Source organism: Periophthalmus magnuspinnatus, chromosome 22, assembly GCF_009829125.3.
Source record: "Periophthalmus magnuspinnatus isolate fPerMag1 chromosome 22, fPerMag1.2.pri, whole genome shotgun sequence".
In the NCBI taxonomy this organism is placed as follows: Eukaryota; Metazoa; Chordata; class Actinopteri; order Gobiiformes; family Gobiidae; genus Periophthalmus; species Periophthalmus magnuspinnatus.
Genome location: NC_047147.1, coordinates 15,871,396 through 15,897,160, shown reverse-complemented (window position 1 = coordinate 15,897,160; position 25,765 = coordinate 15,871,396). Strand labels below are relative to the sequence as shown.

The 25,765-nt window shown below is 43.6% G+C and overlaps 2 protein-coding genes across 6 annotated transcripts in view; both read left to right on the top strand.

The window, feature by feature from the left end:
• nrxn3a (neurexin 3a) overlaps nucleotides 1–5,949 on the top strand; it is a 39,325-nt gene extending 33,376 nt beyond the window's left edge. For 2 of the 5 annotated variants that reach the window (XM_033987967.2, XM_055231308.1), the window contains 2 exons: nucleotides 135–219; nucleotides 4,922–5,949. In XM_033987967.2, coding sequence (XP_033843858.1) covers nucleotides 135–219; nucleotides 4,922–5,226 — 390 coding nt within the window. In that variant the 3' untranslated portion in view covers nucleotides 5,227–5,949. Of the gene's footprint in view, nucleotides 1–134; nucleotides 220–2,827; nucleotides 3,562–4,391; nucleotides 4,654–4,736 lie in introns of those variants that run through there. The other 3 variants (XR_008649204.1, XM_055231307.1, XM_055231309.1) reach the window with 3 other exon arrangements.
• Nucleotides 5,950–7,829: 1,880 nt separating this feature from the next.
• Nucleotides 7,830–25,705, top strand: itpk1b (inositol-tetrakisphosphate 1-kinase b). The gene is made up of 11 exons (XM_033988004.2): nucleotides 7,830–8,082; nucleotides 8,503–8,650; nucleotides 13,256–13,280; nucleotides 16,869–16,994; nucleotides 18,985–19,102; nucleotides 21,202–21,300; nucleotides 21,437–21,477; nucleotides 21,704–21,869; nucleotides 22,688–22,755; nucleotides 22,835–22,997; nucleotides 23,483–25,705. Exons 2-11 carry the CDS (start codon nucleotides 8,556–8,558, stop codon nucleotides 23,761–23,763), a joined length of 1,182 nt encoding a protein of 393 aa, XP_033843895.1. The 5' UTR covers nucleotides 7,830–8,082; nucleotides 8,503–8,555; the 3' UTR covers nucleotides 23,764–25,705.
• Nucleotides 25,706–25,765: the final 60 nt, after the last annotated feature.

Below are 25,765 nucleotides of genomic sequence, written 5' to 3'. Positions count from 1 at the left end.
TGTAACCCTTTGCAAACAGTCTCACCCCTGGCTGGGCTATGTCTTTTGCAGTGGTACATAACTTCGAAACTATCAGATGACACAGCTCAGTTCAAACAAATAAAGTAAATATGTGTTTTGTCTTGGCCCCGTAGCATACGCCGGATGAAATGGGGTCGTCAGCAGAGTGCTCCAGTGATGATGAAGACCTGGACCTGGAGTGTGAGAGCAGCCGAGCAGGTGGGCAGACTTCTCTTACTCTGCATGTGTGTGTGTACGTCCATACATTCTCATCAGATACTCACATTTTATACAACTACATGCATTAACCGTGCCAAAGGATCAGCTTATTTCATTATTGTTTATCAGGTATTAAACTAACATGGTTCAAGAAAGACATTTTTCATAAACAAAGAACTATAACATTGTTATAATCAATGCAGATGATAGATTTTTTTTGTCATTTTTGCTAGTGTTGTATTCATGCTTCCCTCAGCTTTTGTTAAATCTCCAGTCTAAAAACAGAAATACAAACTTAAGAGTATTCATTTTGAGAAGTCTGAATACATGTAAATGCAGAAAATCATGTATGATTACATGTAAAGAATTAATACTAAGTATTTTGTGCTAATACTGAGTTGAAGAAAAATGCAGACTTATAAATAGAACCTATACATTGACCAGTGAATTTAAATGCCATATGAACCAAAGAAGCACATTGGTTGAATAATGGTACATTATTACACAATTTGATAACAAAGTTATGAGAATATTGAATATGGCACACAGAGAAAGTAAGACTGTTCTTTGTAAAGTTAGACCTACACAACCCGTGCCTCTGTACACAATACATTTATAACTACTTTATTATTCAGCAGTGGGCCAAACATAAATAAGAAACATATGAAAAATGTTATCATTCAGAATAAGTTTACATCTAGATCAATAACTTCATTTACACCCTTAAACTCTACTCTTTTAGTTAGTTGAACTGAAGATGAAAATAATGAGGCCAAAGCCATTCTGCCATTTGTTTAAAATTACATCACTCTTACTTCATCCTGACATGACAGCAGTGTGCTCTGGTTCTGAGTGGTCTTCCAGTATTTTCTGTTTGCCCAGAGCATTATATGCACATGCGTGTGCGTTTAAAGAAAATCTCCATGCTTTCTAATCAACGGGCTGTCCGTAATACACAACCCCAAAGACAGAGATATCTATGTACTGAATGGACCAGATTTGGTGTCCTCTCCCTGTATTCATAAAGATATAAACTCTGTCTTACAGCTGATAGCATGGATAGGTTTTCTTCCCTCATGTTTCATTTGTGCATGTGCTGTTGATTTCTCAGACTTGGCCCTGGCCTATTGAACTGGACTGCAGTGTGTGTGATGTTCCAAACCTCTCACACATGGAATGCCCACAGTCAGCAGTGATGCTGTCAAAGTCACTGGGACATATAAAGCATAGATCATACAGACATGTTGTCACACTTTCATACATTCCCCAATGATGAAAGCTCAAAACACATAACTACTGTTATCGTCATGTTGTTTCGGGCTCAGTATATATTATTCATTAGATTTTTAGTGTATAGCAGATAAATCTGCAGTAGTGTAAAGTACTTTGTGTGTCTCTGCTCTCTGTACATACTCTCTATGCAAATAACTCCGTACAGAGACATCACAGTGGCAGGAGCCCATATAACACATGCGAATGAGATGCTACAGTACCTGTGTATTGTAGCTTCGACCTCCAGGGAGAGGCTTAGGTTAACAGAGTGGGGTAATAGACAGGGGAATGTCCTGGCTCAGAATAACCTGATTGCGCTTGTGAATGTTTGGTCTGCCTAACAGGCACTGGTACCTCCAAAGTAAAGTAAAGTGTGATGACATGTTTCAGGCACTGGAGACAGAGGCCTAGACATAAGGATTTGAACCCTTTGATCACAAAGTCCCCAGACTGTGTGTGCTCCACTGGTGGTTTGTGCTTTCATCTTCTCAGTTTAGTCAATGTGTTTTTCATACAATGGCATAATAATTCTTCTTTTTCTTTTTCTAAATTTGATGTAATACCAATATGCATAAACCACACGTGTGCTGTGGTTGTGCATGTTAATCTCAATACACACATTAACTTTTGAGTTACTTTATTTTATTGAATGTTTTTTTAAAAGACAAAGTTGTTTGTTGCTTATTTCACTCATGATAGTCTGTCCCTTAGTTCTCATTCACACATACATATATAGTGTCAGTCTCAGACTGGAGAACACTCCGTAGGCCTTGTACACAGTAAAGACAGTGACCAGCCCCATTTTCTCTTCAGTCTCGTGTGGCATACATTTATTTTCTTCTTATTTTCCCTAAATGCAACTTACTTTAAGCATGCTTCCACCTCTCAGTCTGACTAAACCTGCGCTAACCCTCATATGGGCTCTCTCAGGCCTGTGGTCAGAGAGGTGCTCTACTGTCACTCTTTGTGCGTGCGTGTCTGTTTGCAGTGTGTGCAGAATATACATGTTATTTTTATCATTTGTTTATTTTCTTTTACTGGTTCAATAATGTTCTAGGGGTTATTTATTCAATTAAAATGTCACTCTTGGGATATGGAACTACTTGAAGATTTGGTCTGAGTGTTTGTGTGTGTCTGTACGTGTGTTCACTAATAACATCCCCTGATAAGCAGTTCCACATCCTCTCACCGTGTTGTACTGAAAGATGACTGTCCACAGGAGTGCATGTGAAGTAGTTGCAGTTTAGGCTGTGTCAGACTGTTGGATGTTAGACTCTGTTTCTGTAGATGGGCATTCCTATGCTCATTGTTTGTATATCCCATCCCTTCCTTACAGCCAAAACCGCTAATGCTGCCCGACCGCTTCGTACTGCCTTTACATGGACATGGCACCTGACTCACTCGTTCACCCTCATTTCTCTCATCTCCTCTGTACTCCATTCATAGGCCTCGCCCTCCTCGCATTTTTATGATTTTTACTTAAACAAATATTTTCCATTTTACACGAGAACAAATCACAGTTTAAGCAAAAACCTGTATAGATTTTTGATTCTGCTGAAGACTAGTTATCAGCGAAGAATTGTAGACTTTTGTACACTCAGCATTTAGCAGGCAAACCTCCCTGTTGGTTTTTATGTATGTGGTGTGGATGTTTGTGTTGTTGCTTCACTCTATCATCTCTCTAAGGAGACAACACACTCCTCTGAGCCTTTGAAAAAGGTCAAACGGTTCTAATGTAATAGATCATATTTTACACACAACTTTTCCTTTATGATTTTTTTCTTCATGCCTAAAACTGTGGCCCACTGTTGCTGTAAGTTTTCGATAAATGCTCTCTTTTTGTCCGTCTTACCAGATAATGCAGTTTGTGAAAAACTTAAGTACAAAATATAAACCAAACCAGCAGTTTAGCTGCTAGGTAGAACATTGGCTGTATGTGGCACTGCAACTATGAGATCCTCTGATTGGTCCTCCAGTAACCACTCAGAGGGTTCAAAATTGGAATACTTCACAAAATGCAAAATCTAATCTTGCCTACATGCCTATACTCTTCTGTGATGTATTTTGTTTGAAGTGTTCTCTTTCAAAGTTAAGGCTTAAGTGCATGAATAGAACGCTCCAGTCTGTGTTGATGTGGTACAATTTGGTGAAATATTGTGTTTTTTGAGCTTGTATTATTGTAACGCTTTGAAAAAAATGAATAACTTGCTTTTAAAGATTTTGGTTACCATAGATACCTCAAGCCCAAGTATTAAGAATGAATAAACTGGAACTGTTCATCTCTATACAAGACTTCAATGCTGTGTGTATGTTGTAGGTTGCAGTACAGTCTTCCTTCATTCTTCTGTCCCTGAATGGAAATGTAGTAAATGCTGATTCATTGAGGACTAGATAAGGAAATGAGTTGGTGGTAGAGTGCTGAAATGCAATTCCTCTGCATCCAATCTGCATGTATTCTGCATGAACTAACACGATTTCAGACTGCAAACTTTATTTACCTCGGTTTATGAGCTTGCTTATATGTTTGTATTGTTTTCTGAAGAGGCAAAAGGCTCAGATTACTATTATAAATCATACGTCGCCAAACTGCAACATGATGCGCTATTTAGTGTCATATAGAAACAAATTTACTTGTCTAATTTAATATCTGCGCCTTTTGACTTGAACTTTCCAATTGTGTTTGTGTGTTTTACAACTATAGTCGCTTTTACATCCAGGGTCTTCATACAGACATAAGGCCTACATTTTGGCAACAGAGTAAATTATTCAGCCTAACAGTGGTCTCGTGAAGACTAGAGTTAATCAGTAAATCACGGTCATAATGAGAGGATCGGTAAAAGCGTCTATAAGTTCATATGTGTTCAAGATCTAACCACTCTGCCTGTTGTGTTTCCATCCAGGAGGTGAATTAGCCAACACAATATTTCAGGATCCATTAGCACCCCCCGTTGTAGCTCCCTGCACCCTTCACCCCTCACTCAGCCCACCACTCACCCCTCCCATTAATGAGACCACCAAAGAGCCAAGGCCAGTGCGGTGCGGGCCCCGTGCTTGTCGGACCGAGGCAGCGATGATTGTGATGATGATGGCTCCTATGGTTCTGGCAAAGCGTTCAAGTCAGACCTGCTCCCTTCTGACGATAAGAAGATTTTTACACCTCACGTAAGACCTGGTCTACGTCTTTGAAGTTGGCTCCAAAGCTCCTAAGACTTTAGACCTAACTATTCTCCTACTGCCACAAACAGCCGACCAGAGCCGCACCACTACCACCTCTGCCTCCGCCGCAACCTCCTCGCAACTCCGGCCAAACGAATAGCCTCCAGCTCAGCCTGACCTATTTTGCTTCCATTGCCCACACCCTTTGTGGTACAGAGCACAAAGCCGAGGGGCGCTTTAATAATCTCCCCCATGTCCCATGATATACCCACAGCACTCCCCACAGAGCCGGGCGTCAGGCGACTCCCGGGGCCCTCAGAGGTGGTTCGAGAATCTAGCAGCACCACAGGGATGGTCATCGGAATAGTAGCCGCTGCAGCCCTGTGCATCCTCATCCTGCTGTACGCCATGTACAAGTATAGGAACAGGGACGAAGGCTCCTACCAGGTGGATGAGAGCCGCCACTACATAACCAACTCCGCTGTCCAGAGCAACGGCAACATCATGAAGGACAAACAACAGAGTGTGAAAGGCAGCCACAAGAAGCAGAAGAACAAGGACAAAGAGTACTATGTGTGAGAATGCAGCATATTTACATTCTCTGAATGGACCTATGGTCACACTGAACCAACACTGATGCACTGTAAAAAAGCACACTTACTATTGTAAGCATAACCTGAGCTCAATAGTACCGTAGAGACTTCCTCTGTGATCAGCTCAGACATGGATATAGCAGTCTGTCATGCCCCACCACTCCCTCACTGACTTTTACCACTATATCCTCGCCATCAAAGCACATTTTTGTGAAATTGTTCAAAGGCTCATGTTCTTGATCATTTTTGGCATGTAAGCAGCATATTGTGCTTAACAAGAGTGGGTCAGGACACAGTCATTGTAGTAGTCAGATGTGGTTAATGCATAATACAGGTGTGGTGTCAAAACAATAGAATCGTATCAAAAGAAATATATAAGTAAATGACCTTTGGCATTAATTCACTTTAGTCCCAGTGTCGGACCAAAAGTCTCTTTTTGGAAATGATCTAAAATATTGTACAGTATAGAGTATGAAATATTTATTTTCAATCACTTTTGATTAAATGCATATCAAATTGTTCTTCTTAGATGAGAGCCTTTACTTTGTTTGAACTGCCAAATGTGTAAAAGAGTAAAAAATGCACAGCAAAAGGTGGTTTATCTTTTAGAAAAAATGTATGTTGGATCAATGCCTATAACTCTTTTTCTACAGAAGCACTGTTATCAGATATGTACACACAAATGTAGAGTGTTATTCTATCTGCCGTCACAGTAAACTGTGTCAAACCACACATTTGTTTACACAATTTATTACCTGCCATTGTACTTTTAAAGTAAAAAAAAATGCTGATTGAAGTAGACCTAAAGCCTAATTCATATACATTTTATTAAAGATTATTGTTAGCTTAGAGGTATCTTTCTTTTTTAAAGGTATGTGAATATTGAGTATTGAGTTGAGTTCACTTCAAAGAAGCTTATTTTGACCACCAAGTAGTCAGGTGGCCAACTTTTCAAAATGAATATTTGGCCGTGGGACATATTAATAGCCTTTATCACAAATTGATTAATTATTTTGTTTAATTGTCAGTTCCATCAGTAGAGTTCCCTTACACCTTCATTTAGGCTGTAGCTGTGGTTGATTTCTAGGGTCTATTTCAGTGCAGTAGTACAGTCTTGTAAATGATAAAAAACACCTAACAAGTAAATGGATTAGGTCACAGAGCTGCTTTTTAATGTTTAAGTATACACAAGAAGACCTCACCTCCTCCGTTCCTGGGACCATGTACGCTGCAGACCCTATCTTTTTCGTCAGTCCAGTACTACCCTGCCACCACAAGGTAACACTTTTAAAAAAAAATGGTTTTGTTCCTTTTGCCTGTTCTTTAGGCCTACAAGTTGTTGCCCTTTTTAAAGTTAAAATATCATGCACTTGCTCTTTATTGATGTGTTACTTATAGATTTATCTAACATGCTGCAGTGTTTTAGACATGTCCTTCAGTTTATTTTAGTCAAGTGATATATATGAAGTAGTTGAGCTCATGAAGTATACCCCTCAATCATCAGTCATGTCTAAGTCTTACTTGTGGAATCATAAGCTTCTGTATGTGTGACTGCCTCAGGGAACCAACATCCTTTGAACACCACAAATCACAGTCACAAACATGTGTAGGGTATGGTGTCTTGCCAGGGGATACAGAGACAGAATACCAGTAACCGTGACTGAAACGCCAACCTATGAATTAGGCCAGGGGCGCCAAAGTCTTTTCACCGAGGGCCATATCTTGAAAAATGTTCGACACGGAGGGCCACAGACCAAGGGTCAATATGGTGGATAATTCAGATGGGTGCATTTAACATACTTTAAATAAGGCTTGACATATGATTATTAAATCTGTATGACAATGCAATGTGATGTTATTTAGGTTATATTGGTAGGATTACTCAAATTTGCAGTAAAAAGTACTGATTATGATCAATTGGGCCAGTTCAACTGAAGGCCTGAGGGCCAATAAAAATTGGTCTGAGTTTTGACACCCCTGAATTAGGCAAACGTCACTCTTCTACTGCTTCCCCACCTGTCCAGCAGAAATTAAATATGAACTTATGAATGTGCATGAGTATTCAATGGAGAGACATAGTATCTCAAAAACATAACAAAACACAAAAACTTTGCCAATCACTGGTGACCCACAATAGTGCCACCTGTTAAAAATCTGACTTTGAATCAATATTGGTGTGAGAAGAGATTCTAACTTCTGTCAATGAAATTTCACCATAGCGTAGTATATTTATGTGGCCAGCAGGGGCCGCCAAAACTCTGAAGATTAATTGAGACCAGTTACAGTCGCCAAACTTGAAATGAATACCTGTCCTCCTTTATACCATTGTGTATAATGAAAGCATTGACCCTAATGCTGAGATAACAGAGGGGATAATGCAGAAAGTGAAGAGCTGAACGGGAAGCAAACGAGATGGTGGAGTGTACTGGACACTACTGAGAGGGAGCAGAGAAACTAGCAGCACCGGGTTCCACTGTAGTAATAACTCCGCTTATTGGCGTTGGCCACACAAACATACTTTTTAAGCTCAAATAGTCTTCTGTCCACAGAGTTCTGGTGATTTAATGGCAGTCAAGTAGTCCTGACGCAGCAGCACAAAGTGAGTGCCTTGTTTTCCTGAGTGTTCCTGAACGCCTCCTCTGGGTGTGTGCGCGCTGACGGCGCTGACACTAAACACACATACACACACAGAGCTCACAGCAGCGCAGCGGGACTGTCTCTGTCATCTGTCACCTGCTCCACACCGGGCTGGCTCTCCTCTCCGCCGGTGGATGGACAGAGGATGGGAAACAAGTGCAGCTAGTTTGAACATCGCAGAGGTCCAGAAAGAGCGCCACACCAGGTTAGTTAGCCTGTCACCGCTGCTGTGGCAAAACTGTAGCTTTATTAACTTTATGGCTAAAAGCGCACACTGTTAACACAGCTTGGGTTTAAATGTTACATGGTTTGTGTGTGTGCTGCTGTGGTCGTGCTAGTACAGTTTCTAATTGCATGCTATGGGTTAGCAGCAGTTTGTGTGTGCCTGCTAGTCTGCTAGCTTTAGCCGCTTAGCTAAAGGCTCCGTGCGTGCAGTCTGCTGATGCTGGAGCCTGGGACCTGGAGATCCTGGACAGGACCTGACCCGACCCGGGTCTATCCGGGCGAGCACCGTGCTAAGCATGGCATGACCGCCATGGAAGCTAGCCCGCTGCAAAGTCATTTCTGCAGCAGCCCTGTCCTGTTGGCGGTACTGTTATGACTACGTAGTGTTTCTGTTGTGCAGGTTGATACTGTAGTCATCTTAAGCAGCACCGAGGGAACTGGGACAAAGTGGAGATGCAGACGTTTCTCAGAGGCCGAAGAGTCGGCTACTGGCTCAGTGAGAAAAAACTCAAGAAACTCAATTTTCAGGCTTTTGCGGATTTGTGCAGGTATGTTGTTTCACCATACAGAAACACATGCGCAGTTTAATGTGAGGGCAACAGTCTCACTGTTCAAGTCATATTTGTCTGAAACCGATTTACACTTACAGAAGATGTAGTAAAGTCAGTGATTTTCAATGAATGCTGATAGAGGAGTGAGCAACGCTGCTGTGATAGTATCTTTATGACTCCTAGATCATATCAAATCACTCGATTTCCCTTATCACTCTTAATACATAACTGCTGTTTTTTTTTTCTCTGCGGCAAAATACAATGTTCTTACAAACACAACGTAAACCGTCGATGAGCAGAATGTTTATTATTGATAAATGTACATTCGTCTTCTACAGGATTCATCCAGATTTGATTAGGAAATGACGGGTACAAGAATGTTATGGACTTGATGTTGTCAAGCATCACATTTAAACAGGGCTTTTTGAAAAAGGAAAAGGATCGGAAAATATTTTGGTGGATCCAGAAATCATTTGAGAAATTATAATGTCCACTGGGAGGGATCAGACAACTGCTTTGTGTAACTCCTGACAGCAGTCCAAAATCGTTCCTGTAATTACTGATACAAATTAAGCCCTGCATTTAAAGCAACAGAATTTGATTTCAATCATTTAAAATAATATAAAAACAAAGCTAGGAGTATAACTAAACACATTGTACCAAAAAGCCTAAGCTACATTTTTGACTGAACTAAGTCTAAATGTTAACTCTAAAAGATATGATAAATGACACTCTGATTAGATAGCTATGTCTCGCCTGGATCACACTGCTTTCCATTAAAGACTGTTATCATTTTGAAGGATTTATTGGTCTCTCGCACAGTACATTTCTAAGTTCTTTGTAATATAAAAAAGTTGTTAGTGCAGGTTGTCTCTAGTAGGATTTTGCTGCCATAATTCTGTAACTAACCTTTATGGCAAGGCTGATTGCTTTCATTGCCTCATAAAAGATCAGATTGGCTGAGTTTACAACAGGTTATGCTTTGGCCAAGCTTCAGTGTGTTGTCCTAGTTTCCTCTTTTACAGCAGTCTACAGTGCAACCTACAGCCCCGCCCACTGCAGTTTAGGCCTACATGTGGGATAGTCTGCCTAGAGGACAGGGTCAGTCAGACAGGCCTAACCTGTGAGCTTCTATAGAACTTGTTTTTGTGGGTAACCTGTGCATGTGTGTCACAAGCAGTCACACGTGGAACCTGCCCAGCCTGCTCCTAAGCCTGAGCTGAAACGTGCTCACTAATAAATGAAGGTGTTTGGGGGAAAGATTTCACACTTCCTCTTGAAATGATAATACAGCACCGTAGTCTAGTATTCAGCACAGCACAAACTCCATAACTATTTTCCTGCCACCGTCTACATTAGCCAGTACAGGCCTACACTGTGAATGTAGTGTGTTGTGATGTCACCTGAAACAGTCGTTGTTTTTGTTCTCGTCATGAGCCCAGTCTCATCTGTTACACTTCATTCTGCTGAGCTTGTGCTGGTTGCTAAGCAACTGATTTGGGCCAAAGACTGGGAAGCCAGGGTTATTTGAGATTTGGTGTATCACCCTTTCACAATTACTGCATAAACCAGGGGCGGGTGCGGAGAGATCCGGGTAGCAGTCGAAGGCGGGGACCTCGACGACCGGATCTCCGGACATGGAGACTAGCTCTGGGGACATGGAATGTCACCTCGCTGGGGGGGAAGGAGCCTGAGCTTGTGCGGGAGGTTGAGCGTTACCGGCTAGATATAGTCGGCCTCACCTCCACGCACAGCTTGGGCTCTGGAACCCAACTTCTTGAGAGGGGTTGGACTCTCCATTTCTCTGGCGTTGCCTGCGGGGAGCGGCGGCGAGCTGGTGTGGGCTTGCTCATTGCCCCACAGCTCAGCCGCTGCGTGTTGGGGTTCACTCCGGTGAACGAGAGGGTCGCGTCCCTGCGCCTACGGGTCGGGGACAGGTCTCTCACTGTTGTGTCGGCCTACGGGCCAAACAGCAGTGCAGAGTACTCGGCCTTCTTGGAGTCCCTGGGAGGGGTACTAGACAGTGCACCAACCGGGGACTCCGTTGTTCTCCTGGGGGACTTCAACGCCCATGTGGGTAACGACAGTGACACTTGGAGGGGCGTGATTGGGAGGAACGGCCTCCCCGATCTGAACCCGAGCGGTGTTTTGTTATTGGACTTCTGTGCTAGTCACAGCTTGTCCATAACAAACACCATGTTCGAGCACAAGGGTGTCCATCGGTGCACATGGCACCAGGACACTCTAGGTCGGAGGTCGATGATCGACTTTGTTGTCGTGTCATCTGACCTCCGACCGCGTGTCTTGGACACTCGGGTGAAGAGAGGGGCTGAGCTGTCAACTGATCACCACCTGGTGGTGAGTTGGATCCGCTGGCGGAGGAGGAAGCCGGACAAACCTGGCAGGCCCAAGCGTATTGTGAGGGTCTGCTGGGAACGTCTGGCGGAGCCCTCTGTCAGGGGGGTCTTCAACTCCCACCTCCGGGAGAGCTTCTCCCTGATCCCGGGGGAGGTTGGAGACATGGACTCCGAGTGGGCCATGTTCTCCACCTCTATTGTTGATGCGGCTGCTCGTAGCTGTGGTCGTAAGGTCTGTGGTGCTTGTCGCGGCGGCAATCCCCGAACCCGGTGGTGGACACCGGAAGTAAGGGATGCCGTCAAGCTGAAGAAGGAGTCCTATCGAGCCTTGTTGGCTCGTGGGACTCCTGAGGCAGCTGATGAGTACCGGCAGGCCAAGCGTGCCGCGGCTCGGGCAGTCACAGAGGCAAAAACTCGGGGTTGGGAGGAGTTCGGGGAGGCCATGGAGGAGGACTATCGGACGGCCTCAAAGAGATTCTGGCAAACCGTCCGACGCCTCAGGAGGGGAAAGCAGTGCTTCACCAACACTGTTTACAGTGCGGGTGGAGAGCTGCTGACCTCGACTGGGGATGTTGTCGGGCGGTGGAAGGAATACTTTGAGGATCTCCTCAATCCCACTGTCACGTCTTCCGAGGAGGAAGCAGAAACTGGGGACCCAGGGGCGGACTCGTCCATCACCCTGGCTGAAGTCACTGAGGTGGTTGGCAAGCTCCTCGGTGGCAAGGCTCCGGGGGTGGATGAGATCCGTCCTGAGTACCTCAAGTCTCTGGATGTTGTGGGACTGTCTTGGCTGACACGTCTCTGCAACATCGCGTGGCGGTCGGGGACAGTACCTGTGGAATGGCAGACCGGGGTGGTGGTCCCTCTGTATAAGAAGGGGGACCGGAGGGTGTGTTCCAATTACAGGGGAATCACACTCCTCAGCCTTCCCGGTAAGGTCTATTCCAGGGTGCTGGAGAGGAGAATCCGACCGATAGTCGAACCTCGGATTCAGGAGGAGCAGTGTGGTTTTCGCCCTGGTCGTGAAACACTGGACCAGCTCTATACTCTCCATCGGGTCCTCGAGGGCTCATGGGAGTATGCCCAACCAGTCCACATGTGTTTTGTGGATCTGGAGAAGGCATTCGACCGTGTCCCTCGTGGTGTCTTTTGGGGGGTGCTCTGGGAGTATGGGGTCCAGGGCTCTTTGCTAAGGGCTGTCCGGTCCCTGTATGACCGGAGCAGGAGCTGTGTTCGCATTACCGGCAGTAAGTCAGACCTGTTCCCAGTGCATGTTGGACTCCGCCAGGGCTGCCCTTTGTCACCGGTTCTGTTCATTATATTTATGGACAGAATTTCTAGGCGCAGCCAGGGGCCGGAGGGGGCCTGGTTTGGGAACCACAGGATTTCATCTCTGCTGTTTGCAGATGACGTTGTCCTGATGGCTTCTTCGAGCCAGGACCTGCAGCAGGCACTGGGGCGGTTTGCAGCCGAGTGTGAAGCGGCTGGGATGAGAATCAGCTCCTCCAAATCCGAGGCCATGGTTCTCGACCGGAAAAAGGTGGTTTGCTCTCTCCGGGTGGGTGGTGAGTCTCTGCCCCAAGTGGAGGAGTTCAAGTATCTCGGGGTCTTGTTCACGAGTGAGGGAAGGATGGAGCGGGAGATTGACAGGCGGATCGGTGCAGCGTCTGCAGTGATGCGGTCGCTGTATCGGCCCGTTGTGGTAAAGAAGGAGCTGAGCTCGGAGTAGAGCCGCTGCTCCTACACGTTGAGAGGAACCAGCTGAGGTGGCTCGGGCATCTGCTCAGGATGCCTCCTGGACGCCTCCCTAGGGAGGTGTTCTGGGCATGTCCCACCGGGAGGAGGCCCCGGGGAAGACCCAGGACACGCTGGAGGGACTATGTCTCTCGGCTGGCCTGGGAACGCCTTGGGGTCCCACCGGAGGAGCTGGAGGACGTGTCCGGGGTGAGGGAAGTCTGGGAGTCCCTGCTTAGACTGCTGCCCCCGCGACCCGGCCCCGGATAAGCGGAAGAAAATGGATGGATGGATGGAGGTTTCTATGTCAGATGCCCTTTCTGGCGCAACCAGCAACACTACTGTGATTGGTGTCGTGATGAGGGTGATAAGTATCATGAATCCATTGTCTATTGAAGTGCTTGAGGCTCTGATAGTTTTCACTGTTGATATGCTATTTAGGCATGGATATGATGCCTTAATAGTTTTCATAACCACATTTTTCATACTCACAATGTGTTTCTCTTTACAGGAAAAGAGGAATAGAAGTTGTGCAGGTAGGACACACATTCTTTGTCACTTATTTGTTGATTGCACTTGTGGAATAGAGTGTTTGAACAATGCAATGATCTCTGTTGTCAACATGGATTGAGCCCAGGCCTCATTGTCCCTGTGCTGCTGTGCTGCTGTGTCATGTTATTATGGTGATTACAGTCTGACAGCCCCATAGTGCTAACCCCTGATGACAAACATGGGCCTTTCAGACAATGAGCAATAAGGACCTACAGGGCACCTGGCATGTGTCTGCCTCTGCACAGTAATTACACAGAGAGAAGGTGCTGCTGGGGCATTGTTGTGTTGTTAGGTAAAACAGGTCTCAGCCAACAACACTCATAACCCATTGTACACATTGTAGTGTAAAGAGTTGTCTGTTGGAGCAAGACTCTGCTGCTCATTCACTTAGTTTGAGGTCTTTCCGTTGACTGTAGAAAACACCCAGGATAGTGAATCGTTTCCTCCCATCTAATTAACCCATAACCCATATATTAAAAAAAAAAAGAAAAAACTAAAAAGTCATATTGACCTATAGGGTTTCTCACCAGAAGGAAGTCATAATAATATTATTTTCACAGACCTTGACAGATCTTTCAGTCATGATGTAGAGTAGATCTCACCAGCTCAAATCTTCAGACTTTTAGCTTCAATGCTACGAACAAATGAGTGATACCAGTGAAACATTTATCTAAGTCCACATTTATCTAAGTGGTAACCTTGTGTGTCACAAGTGCAAACACAACCTTCAGTGTCCACAACTGATTATTTGTGTGTAAACTGTGTGAATCAGTGACCTCTTCATTTATTTTTAATGATGGTTATAGATGAAAAAGTGTGCAAATTCTTTCTGCATTGTTGGACGAACAATGACTAGCATCCACCATTTCTGAATGCCATTGTAGCGCTAGCTGCCTGCATTGTTCAACAGGTTTATCTGAAGTATAGAGAGCTAATCCCACTACATTGACTGATTTAAGCTTACTCTGCTGTTATTGATGTTAATGTGTTCTACAGTGTACAGAGATGGTTAGCTGGGTTTCTGTTAAGTCATTATGGGCTCCCCAGGGAACTGCATTGGCTTGTTTGGACCACACAGTAGACATGCTCTCATCCTGAAGCCTTCCCTCTGCTCTCACACACAAACAGAGCAAATGGACGTTCCACAGGGCTATCACGTTACATTTTGGGAGTGATTTCTGCGATTGGAAGTAGGATCTACTGTACAACTGTACATTCTAAATCATTGTCCTGTCATTAAATAAGCAGAACAATCAGATTGTTCCTCATCTTTGCTTTGCTACATTTGCCCTCACACATGTGAGTACAGAACAGAGCAACACAGACCCAAAGGCTTGTCTGAAATAAGCCCAAACTCATGTTTGTCCTTCGCTTTAGTTCAGATTTCCCCTGGGTGCAGCAGCTCTCAGCCAACAGAGCTACATCAAAGTTAAAAATACTTTGACATGGCCTCTCTGCTCAGTCCATCAGCACACTGCTCCACAGGGCCTGTCCAAAGCATGTCTCCAGAGCACATCTCCAGAGCATGTCCCCAGAGCACAACATCAGAGGCACAGTTCTGTCTGTGCTGTGAGCCAGCACAAACTCACCACTGCACGCACCAGGAGCAGCTCTGCTCATGGATTTTCTATCATCATTTTTTAATAATAAAAACTTGCACTTTCAGGGCCCACTCTTTATTTGTCTGTGCTTGGGTGTGCCAGTATAGTATACAGTCTATGACATGCATCCACATGTCAGTACAGTGGAGCAGAGTGGACAGCACAGAGGAGCGTGTCAGTGCAGGCACAGAGCACACAGCATACACACACACACAGCGTACACACACACAGCGTACACACACAGCGTACACACCCACACAGCGTACACACCCACACAGCGTACACACCCACACAGCGTACACACACACAGCGTACACACACACAGCGTGCGTACACACACAGTGCATACACACACAGCGTGCGTGCGTACACACACAGCGTACACACACACACAGCGTGCGTACACACACAGCGTACACACACGCACAGCGTGCGTACACACACAGCGTACACACACGCACAGCGTGTGTACACACACAGCGTACACACACACACAGCGTGTGTACACACACAGCGTACACACACACAGCGTGCATACACACACAGCGTGTGTACACACACAGTGCATACACACACACAGCGTGCGTACACACACAGCGTACACACACACACAGCGTGCGTACACACACAGCGTACACACACGCACAGCGTGCGTACACACACAGCGTACACACACGCACAGCGTGCGTACACACACAGCGTACACACACGCACAGCGTGCGTACACACACAGCGTACACACACACACAGCGTGTGTACACACACAGCGTACACACACACAGCGTACACACACACACAGCGTACACACACAGCGTACACACACAGCGTACACACACAGCGTACACACACAGCGTACACACACAGCGTACACACACAGCACACACACAGCCTGGAGAGGAGCGAGTGTAAGAAACCTACACTGTTTGTCCCCACTCCTCAGTGTAGTTTGGGCTGGGTCATCAACCACTCCTCCCTCACAGGTTACTATCAGTGTGGAATGTATCTGATACGCATTTATTACTATGTGCAATCTCAGGACGCAGTAAATCATCAGTTTGTCACTCCTTTGAACAATCATTAAACTGTAAAAGTCCAGTACTGAAACTGCCACAGCCCTCAATGACCCATAGAGCAGCACAAGGAACAAAGGCCTCGTCTCACAGGGACATTTGCACAGGTGTGTTCAAATCTGCTGATGATCCATAAGCACTGACCTGGTGCACTCTTTTTATGGCGTTTCAATGCTCTTATGAAATCTTGTGACAGTTGGTGATTTGACTCACGGTTGAAAGGGTGGCTGTGCATTAACATATGGAATAGGGCTGGGCAATTCTTTGAAGCCTGATTATCAATGGTCAGGTTGGGTCTTTTTAATGGAGATGTCTAAAGCTAATTCTCTGTCAGGTTTTGAGAAGAGTTCAGACTTTGAAGGAATAAACAGGGCTATATATAAGTCTGTATGGTTTGTGTTCATGAAATCAATCCTTAAAGCCATTTTATTTAGTGTGTTAAAAGAAAAAAATGAATTGAAAATCTAGCTCAATCAGAATGAAAAAAAATCCAATTATATACTTGTATATTCCTAGCCGTAATCTAGAATGCTACTAAAGACCTGTTTTGACCTTACAGTTATTCAGCTTCAGTCAGTTCCCCAGACCTATGTATGCAGCTCATATCAAAACAAGTGGCCAATCAAATACCTTAGCAACAACTGAAGTTATAGCTGTGCTAAACTTTGATCTAGAACTGTATAAAGAACCAGTGATTTACTCAAAGGGCTTCTGATACTGCTACAGACTCCGATGTTTTACTACCACTAGATTCTTGGTTTGAAAACTCTCTCCCCTTGTTGAAAAAAATAAGTTTTAAAAAGTCATTCATCTTCTTCTTCGTCTGTTATGGTGTTTTCCTTCTTTTGTTCCCTGCTCATTTGAATAAAAGTGTATTGAAGCATGTTTTGTTGTTTTGTAGCTGGACCTGAGTCAGCCATTGGAAGAGCAGGGCCCTCTGGACGTCATCATCCATAAACTGACGGACCTGATCCTGGAGGCCGACCAAAACGACTCCCAGGCCATGCTGTTGGTGCAGAGAGTACAGGTGTCTCATGCTTCTACCTCTACTACTACTACTACAACACACACTACTGCCTTGTATGGAACTCAGAGGAATCACTTATGCATGGGTTTCAGCTGCCTGTTATGGTGCCATTTTGAGGGCAGTTCACCATTCAAAAGATTTAATATTTTGTTTTTCATTGTTAATTGCTAAGGCAACAGGCCTAACTTTTCATCATTCTGAAACCCATGAAAAGGTTGCGTTCCCATGACATCACAAGATTCTGGAATCCCTATTATTAAAAATTTCACTGTAGGACAGGTCATGATTTCAAACAGGCAATTCAAATCAAAATATTATACCATTTGAATAGGGGATGGTCCTCAAAAAAATCCTACATATCAGGAAGCACAAAATTCACAAACTAGGAATGTGCCATAGCATTGATATGGCAAGTTTGTAGAGCCAATCCTTTACAAATAATGATACGGTTCAACTCTGATCATAAGTTTGTATCTTTCTTCCAAAAAACACTGAATCTCCCATATAGGCCTCTGAAATTATGAATTACTGAAAATAGTGGCTAAAGAAGAGTATGCCTCATGGTTTTGAACCACTGCCTCATCAATACACAAATTTGGTCATGTTGAGCCTGTTTCAAAACAGTCTCTTGTGACCGTTCAAAAGAGGAACATTAATGTGTTAAGTCATTCATCGAAACAGAGCGTGCACTGCTTTCATCCACTGGAAAATAAATAAATAACATGGCCTTTTATTGAGTCAGGGTTGCCACAACAAAGCAGTTGTATAGTCAGTGATTTGGCTGCTTTTTACAGCAGGCCGTTCCTGTTGATGGATCACTGTTTATGACATCAAGTGAGAAAAGGCCATGTTCCCCTGTTTGGTTCTCCTCGTTGCTCAGCTTGGTCATTTATAACACTGATGTTACATGTGTGTTTAACCTTTTTCAAATTACACATGGTTAACTAGCTCTGCTCTGTAATAACGAGAAGTTAACTTCATTTTCTTGATTTCTCCTATGGTAAAACAGTTCCAAAATAATCTAGTGAAATGTGTCCAATTTGTATTTCTTTTTAAAATTAAGAATAAATTCGCAGTAGCTTCCACATTATAAGCACACCCAGAAATATTTGAGTAACAACTGTATCATTATTATAACAAGGCTAACTCAAGACTGGTGTTTGAGGTGTAGAGGACTAAACTACAGGCTAAAAGGTTTTATCCTTAAGTGTCAGCTTCTCTTCTCTGTGATAGCTGTCAGCAGCCACCTTAAATGCCACCTGTAGTGTACCATGAGTGACACTTCTCCAAAATACACCTTTACTTCAAACTGATAGTGTTGCCGAGAGCTGCTTGTCCTGTGTCTTAGGGCGTGCATTACTGTGTGCTAGATTTGATATGTACTGTACTTTTCACTCAACACTCTTGTCACGACAATTTGAGTTTACACATGGTTCTGTACAATGACTGGCGCTATCCTTAAAAGTGGAACTATTTTATCTGAGTCCAGTCTCACACACAAACACGCATTCACCCAGTGCCTGTGTGTTCACTTGCCAGACCCAACACACACTCCATTCATCTTTACACACATACTGCTGACCTTCCCATCAGCAGAGCCTTGTCCTGAGCTGGCAGAGGAGAGGCCGCTTGCATAACCACCAGAGCATTCTCGATAGATCCAAAGTAAATCCTACACATGTCATAGCACAGGCATTTGTTTATGCTCTGTTTGAATATGTCTATTTATACCACTTGAGACCACAAAAGGACATGTTTGTCAGTGTGCTGTGTGCCTCTCGTCAGCGCTGTTCTTGCTCAGTATCTGCCCGAAGGCTGTCGCAAGCACGGAACAGGTGTGTATGGAATGCGTCAGCACAACATACTAACTGCTAAAGATGTGAAACATCACTTATGTAAGGGCAGGCTGACAGTGGAGTATATGGACTCGTGGTGATGATGTAACCAATACTCACAATTCACCTGTGTAATGTTGTGTTTGCTTGTGTAGGACTACATCGACGCACACCCCAAGACCATTGTTCTTGATCCACTGCCTGCCATCCGGACCCTGCTGGACCGCTGCAAGTCCTACCAGCTTGTACACCGAATAGAAAGCAGTATGCAAGGTAACACACCATGGATACAAGAATACTACACTTGAAATGAAAACATATCTGTACGTTTTCTTGTACTTAAAATGGTGTGACAGTATTTATCTCATTAGTCTTGCATTTTGTCTGGTAGTGAAATATATGATGTCTCTTTTTGGATCTATTTGTGTCATTTGGCCCTCAGTGCATTTACACACAGTCAGTCGATTCAGCCTCTGAAAACAAGCCTGATGATGAAGCCACAGAACAGAGAATAGCAGCCATTGTAACCCTGCTTTACAATGCATTGCACCCACAATATCAAATGCATATGGGCTTGTAGAAACTGAAGACACACGTACTGTCTACATTTATGCACGAGGTCAAAATGAGAAGGCCTATCTGTCGTTCACTTGCACAGTCACTTCCTCCTTCTTATCAGCTGAGCATTAAGCTGCCATGGCAACAGCATTAGAGGCTCCAGGCTTTGCAGCACACTGAAGACAAGGAAGCACTCGGGGTGCACTTGAGTCTCTCTGACGGAATAACAGCGCTGTCATCAAAGCTTTGAGGCCTCAGCCTCACCACGCATACTGCCTACTCTGTGTACATTCCCGACATTGTTAAGGGTGACTAAGAGATACATACTTAAATGCTCTCTAATACTCTGCCACTCTGGATTTAAGTTTCCTTGTTCAAGAGGAGTTCAAATGAAAGTTTGTTAGTAATTAATAATATTATATAATATATTTTGACTAATATTTTAATAAGCCTGTGATTTGTGTGTGGAAAATGTGCAATCTTCAAACGCAATCCTTAAACTTGCATAGTTGAAAGTCTGTTTTACATTTTGTGTGATTCTCAATTTATAAACCCATTTGCATTGTAATTCAGTTCTACAGGTTTAGTTTTATTTAATTTTTTTCAATGGACAGAAAATCACAAAATCCGGTGGTGCTGATTGGTTTAGTTGCAGCTGCTTGAGGTTTGTTAGCAGCCCACTCAACCAGAAACAGTGCTGCACTCGGGGCCTAATCTAACTGGCTCCTTCTGAGATGGGAGCCAGATCAGAGCATAGGTGCAATAACAGGCCTGACTCTCCATCACTTTTGCATGTCAGAAGAACTGCAGTGCATGAGGATTCATCAAGGGGGAGCACAAGTGGATAATGATCTTTTTAAAAGAATTCCTACATTGTCCCATAAACTCTGGCTCCATCAGGTCTGCCGAAGCATTCAGTGTTTAGCTTCCTGCTGCACTTAGCACACCACTGTCAGTCTCTAGCCTCATGTTGAACATACACTTTTCTCCTCTGACGGAGTTTTGGTCTTTGGGAACTCTGTGATGTAATGCAGACATGTCCCTGGAGTGGATTGTTTCCTGAAAGACATTATGTGCTATTCTTGTCCTGTTAGAATAACATAAGTATGACAAATCTGGTTGGAGCCAGTGAGCAATGGGCACTGGAACAGACCCAGCAGCTGAGGGACTGAGCCAGAATCAGCCAGCTGCAGAGACTGTTATGTAACGCATTAGACTCTGATTTTTCACTTTTTAAATGTAAAGTGTGTAGATGTTGTGGACTTTCTTATGTTATGGACATTTAAACATGAAAAGATGGTGATATGTGGACCAGCTTTCAGCTACATGTTTCCTGGTGAACCATTATTCCACAGAAATAAGCATGATCATTGTGTGTGCGGTTGCTTTTATGTGAAATCTTCATTACGTAAGATGAATGGTTGAATTGACAAAACTAAGGAGGGGGCTTCTCACAATTATTGCTTGTAGTCAGAACATTTAGAAGCACTAGTCTTAACTATTTTTTGAAATTTTCAGTTGTCTTTCTAATCCTGCTTTGTTGTAATCCCAGAAATAAGGACTATAAGATCAGAGGAGAGGTCTGGTGATGTTTAGAACTCCTTGTGTTTAGACCAGTTAATGTTCTCTGGGGAGGTATTTGGGATTTAGTAAAATTTTTACTGTTTATTATGCAGCTCTGTGCTCAAACCCAGACACAGTCAGGCTACTAATCCTCAACCACTCAAACATATGTAACCCTTTTGGTGTGAGGAAAAATAAATATCTTAAAATTGCACAGTTTGCTCATGTGCACCTGTCCCTGTGTTTAACAGATGACAGGATCTGCTCTCCTCCATTCATGGTCCTGAACAGCGAGTGTAGTGCAGACGTGCTGGAGCAGATCCGGAAGCAGGGACTCACATTCCCATTTAGTAAGTGTTACCTGTGACCTCCCACATCACCTCCTCTGCTCTGTAAGCTCTGAGGAGGTGCAGAAAGTGGCCATATTAGAAGTGGAGTATCTCTTCATTAATGTTTCTTACATTGTTTCTTATTGTGTTTGTTCAGTTTGTAAGACTCGCGTGGCTCACGGAACCAACTCTCATGAGGTAAGGCTCAAAGGTCACCCACACCTTTTGTTGACAATGTGTAATACTGTCACAAGACACTGGCAATCATTCCTTTTAGTCATCGATTTAAAACTCATCAGTCATCTATGAGCAAATCTGTAGGTAAAAGACAGTATGACACATTGAGTGATACATAGTTTAATCCATTCAATATTTTATAATTACTGCTTATGATGTGACATATTGTGTATTTCCTTCCTCTCAGATGGCCATTATCTTCAGTGAGGAAGACCTTAAGGACGTGAAGCCCCCTTGTGTCATCCAGAGCTTCATTAACCACAACGCGGTGCTGTACAAAGTGTTTGTGGTTGGAGACTCACACACAGTGGTAGAGAGACCCTCCCTGAAGAACTTCCCCTCTGGACCTGCTGGTGAGCAGCTACAGCTAAGACCAAATGACACTCCAAAGGTCCTCATAAAGCACTTAATAGTCCCTCTGATTCATCCTATATGGCCTTTTAAGGAAGAGCCCAGGACAATAGGATTTCTGCTCATGTGCTCAGGATGTCCTGCATAGTAATAAAAGAATGACACTGTCTCCATGAGCGTAGTGTAGATGGTTCCTAATGCTGGCCTGTCTCTACTGTATTTGCATGTGAAACTGTAGATCCTGATGCAAAGTGTCTGTTGATCAGAGCAACAGTCTGTTTTGTATAAAGCGTCTGGAATGTAGAGTGCAGCAGCAGAGGAGCTGTGCCCTTGTCAAACACATAAAGCACAGCTCAGTGCCAGGCTCCTCAGTGTCCAGTGTGTATACCTCACTCAGCTATGCTCTCACTACAGTTAGTATGGATGGGCCAGCTGCGTCTGAACTTGCATTACTCCTAACATCCTTCTCCAGTTCACCAGCGTTAATCATGCTAAAAAACACAGAAATAAAAGAGGAAAGGAGTCAATAAATCTTTCTGTCATGTACATCATGTCTTCATAGAAATCTTGCTCTGAACAGACCACTGAAGAAATGTAGGTCACTTTGTTTTCAAAAAGAAAAACATGTCAAACTAAAGCTCATTCATTTAAAGCAAAAAAAAAAAAAATGTGTTTTTCTCATTGGCCAATGATGAGCAATCATTTTGAGAATCATTTGAGCATTACTGCCACCTATTGGTTAAGAAAGGCTTTGTCTTTTGTCATCAATCTGTATATTTTTGCACATTTAATCGTATCTATATTTCCCCTTGATTTTCAGACAGAAAAGCCATTTTCTTCAACAGCCACAATGTTTCTAAACCAGAGTCGTCCTCAGACCTGACCTCGGTGCGTAGCAAGTTGTTGTGATTACCTGCTGATGAGTGTGTGTTGTTGGCCATGTTTATTGTGGTGCTTATGTTCTTAGAGGGACAATGTGGAGGGCGTGTCGCAGCCCCCTAACAATGAGGTGATTCGAGAGCTGTGCCGCTCTCTGCGCCAAGCACTGGGTGTGTCTCTGTTTGGTATTGACGTCATCATCAACAACCAGACAGGACAGCACGCAGTCATTGACATCAACGCCTTCCCAGGTAAAACACATATAAAATTGATTTCTTAAGATTTCTTTGAATGGTCTCATCAGTAGGATCAGTAGGACTGATCTAACTTTTAAAAACATAGTATTCTTAAAAACAGGTGTAATGAATGTGTTTACATATAGAAATACAATCAGAATACCACAGTAGTCTTATAGCACTTTGGTCACAGCAACTACTGTAGCCACAGCTGCCCTGGAGTTGACTGATGGAGGCAGGATTGCCAATCTACACCACCAGCCCCTCCAACCATCACCACTTATGCATACACCACATTCATACTAGGCAAGGTGTATAAAGTGTTTTGCCTAAGAACACAACAGTTTTTGCATTAGAGCCACTGCTGCCCCACTGTGGCACTTTATATTCCCAGCAGTCTCCCATCCGAGTATAAACCAGGCCCAGCACTGCTTAGCACCAAAGCTCAGATGAGGTCTGGCATTGACATTGTATATTAAATATGCCTATTGTGTTTCCAGGTTATGAGGGCGTACCAGAGTTTTTTAATGACCTGCTCAACCACATAAGCAGTGTGCTCCAGAGCCAGAGTGCTGATGCAGCGGCTGTGCCTGTGAGCAGCAGCCCCACGGCGCAGGGCTGCTGTGGCCTGCTGGGCAAAGAGGCCAGTGGCCCCTGGATCGTGGAGGGGGACAGTGGGCTGAAGGGCTCTCTACAGAGACTGGGCTGTAACACAGCCATGTCCCCCAACTTTCAACAACACTGTGTGTCCACTATTGCCACCAAGGCCTCCTCCCAATGACTGCTCCTGAACAAACCTGGTAACAACCATAACCTGTAATCATAATAATTATGATGATCCTATATCTAATCCCAACTTTTTCCTATAGTTGTTGAAAAGACAATGATTTGGTGTAAGATTTTCTCTCTGCCTTTTGTATGTTTGATTTGTTGAATGAGATTTAAAGTACTGTAATGTGAACCTTGGAACATTTGCCTGATAATTTCACTTTTCTGATGTGGGAGTTTGGCAAAGACAGATGCTCAGGTAGCAGAGGTAATGGCCACTGTCTGAGTGACGCGAGACGTGCTGAGCTGTCAATACCACTGAACCCACACAGACCCTCATGGGCATTTTGGTAAGGGGCATTTGAACACCCATAACCTGCAGAGCTGTTAGCGTGCCATAGGACTGTCTTCGAATCCATGCAGAGTCACCAGTCATGTGACCAAGTCCTTTTTGTGATGGAGTATTCTCTGCTGCGTCAGAGGCCTGCTGGTTCAAGCACAGGTGGTAGGTGCTCAACCAAGAATACACTATTAGTTTTAAGCAGCCAGTTGAGGAAAACATTCCATTTGTTTTTGCCAATGCTTCCAGAGAATTCCATGATTTCTTTCTAGGATTCCAAAACGTGAACCCAAGGACATATAGTCATTTTGGTTCTGTGATGGAGCAAAGAACTCCAGGATATCATCAGTTATGCCACTTGGTTCTTTGGCAGAATAACATGTTTAAATACCCAAATGTACTGGGTAACTATGTGCTTAATGGAAAAGATGAAAGGTTCAGAGTGGTTGTATATAGGGCAGAGCAGTCTGTTCTACTTCCAGGTGATTCCATGTCTTCTGTTTGTAGCTGCTGTAGTGGTGTCCTGGGGCGTCACGTGGAATTAATGATTTGGAGCAGAATGAGTGTGTTCACTGTGAGATTTTTTACTCCTTTTAATATTTTGTCCTGACATCTAATAAGATTAACTTTATTTTATTGAGATTTTATGGGGAATTACTTTATATGTATGATGTAACTGTGTGAGGTTTTGAACAAAATGGGGTTATGGGTACTGAATGATAAAAAAGATAAGTTGCACAAAAATCAGCGGTGTTGGGGACAGAGGCTTGTGGTTGTCATCTCTCAAATCTATGAATCAGAAAGAGTACAGCCTGTAAACTGTGCCTGCTTCCATACCTGCATTTCTATATTTAACTGTATCCTGTATCCTTAACTGTATCTTAATGTGAATAAAATTGTAAATCAGTTGCATTCACATTCTATAATCTGATATCAAAATCTCACATAGAGGGCTAGAGCCAGTATTTTTTCAAACAGTTCTCCCTACAAAAAATGTATTTTAAGGTAATGTATATTTAGGTTTACCTACAAACTCAACCCTGTAATATTGAGCAATAATGCCAGTTTTTGCCTTACATAAAATATGTTGCTCTTTAGTCCATGGGCTATTGTTTTAGTTTCATGTAAATCAGCTCAGTTACAAGCCAGAGTGAACCAGGATATGTATGCCACGACCAGGATTTTAACCAGTTCTACTATAGGATTCATAGCTTCTCAAGTTTTTATCTCGGGGCTTTTCAGAATCTAGTCTAATTTTCAAAGTGCAGTTTTGCAGGCAGGCACAGGTGAAGCTCGCATCAAGGATTAAGATAGTGTTTTGCTCTTAGCTGTGGGAAGGCTGAGGCGTGAACGTGCACCACTCAACTGTCTCCTCTGTGTACTCCGTGCTTGTCAACATGTGGCCCAGAAGTCTCCACCTGAATGTTTACCTGTGTATGTGTGTGTGTATATATATATATATATATATATATATATATATACACACGCGTATGCTTACATCCGTATAGTATGCTGTTTTGTATCAGTTCTGTAATTGAACAGAAATCAACATTTTGGTGACATTTTCTAATTAAATATCTAAATCAAAAAGGCAAAATAAACAATGTGAAACCTTTGTCGACTCCGTGATCATTGCTTTCATATTTCTTAATAGCCAGGTTAGACACATTTAGTT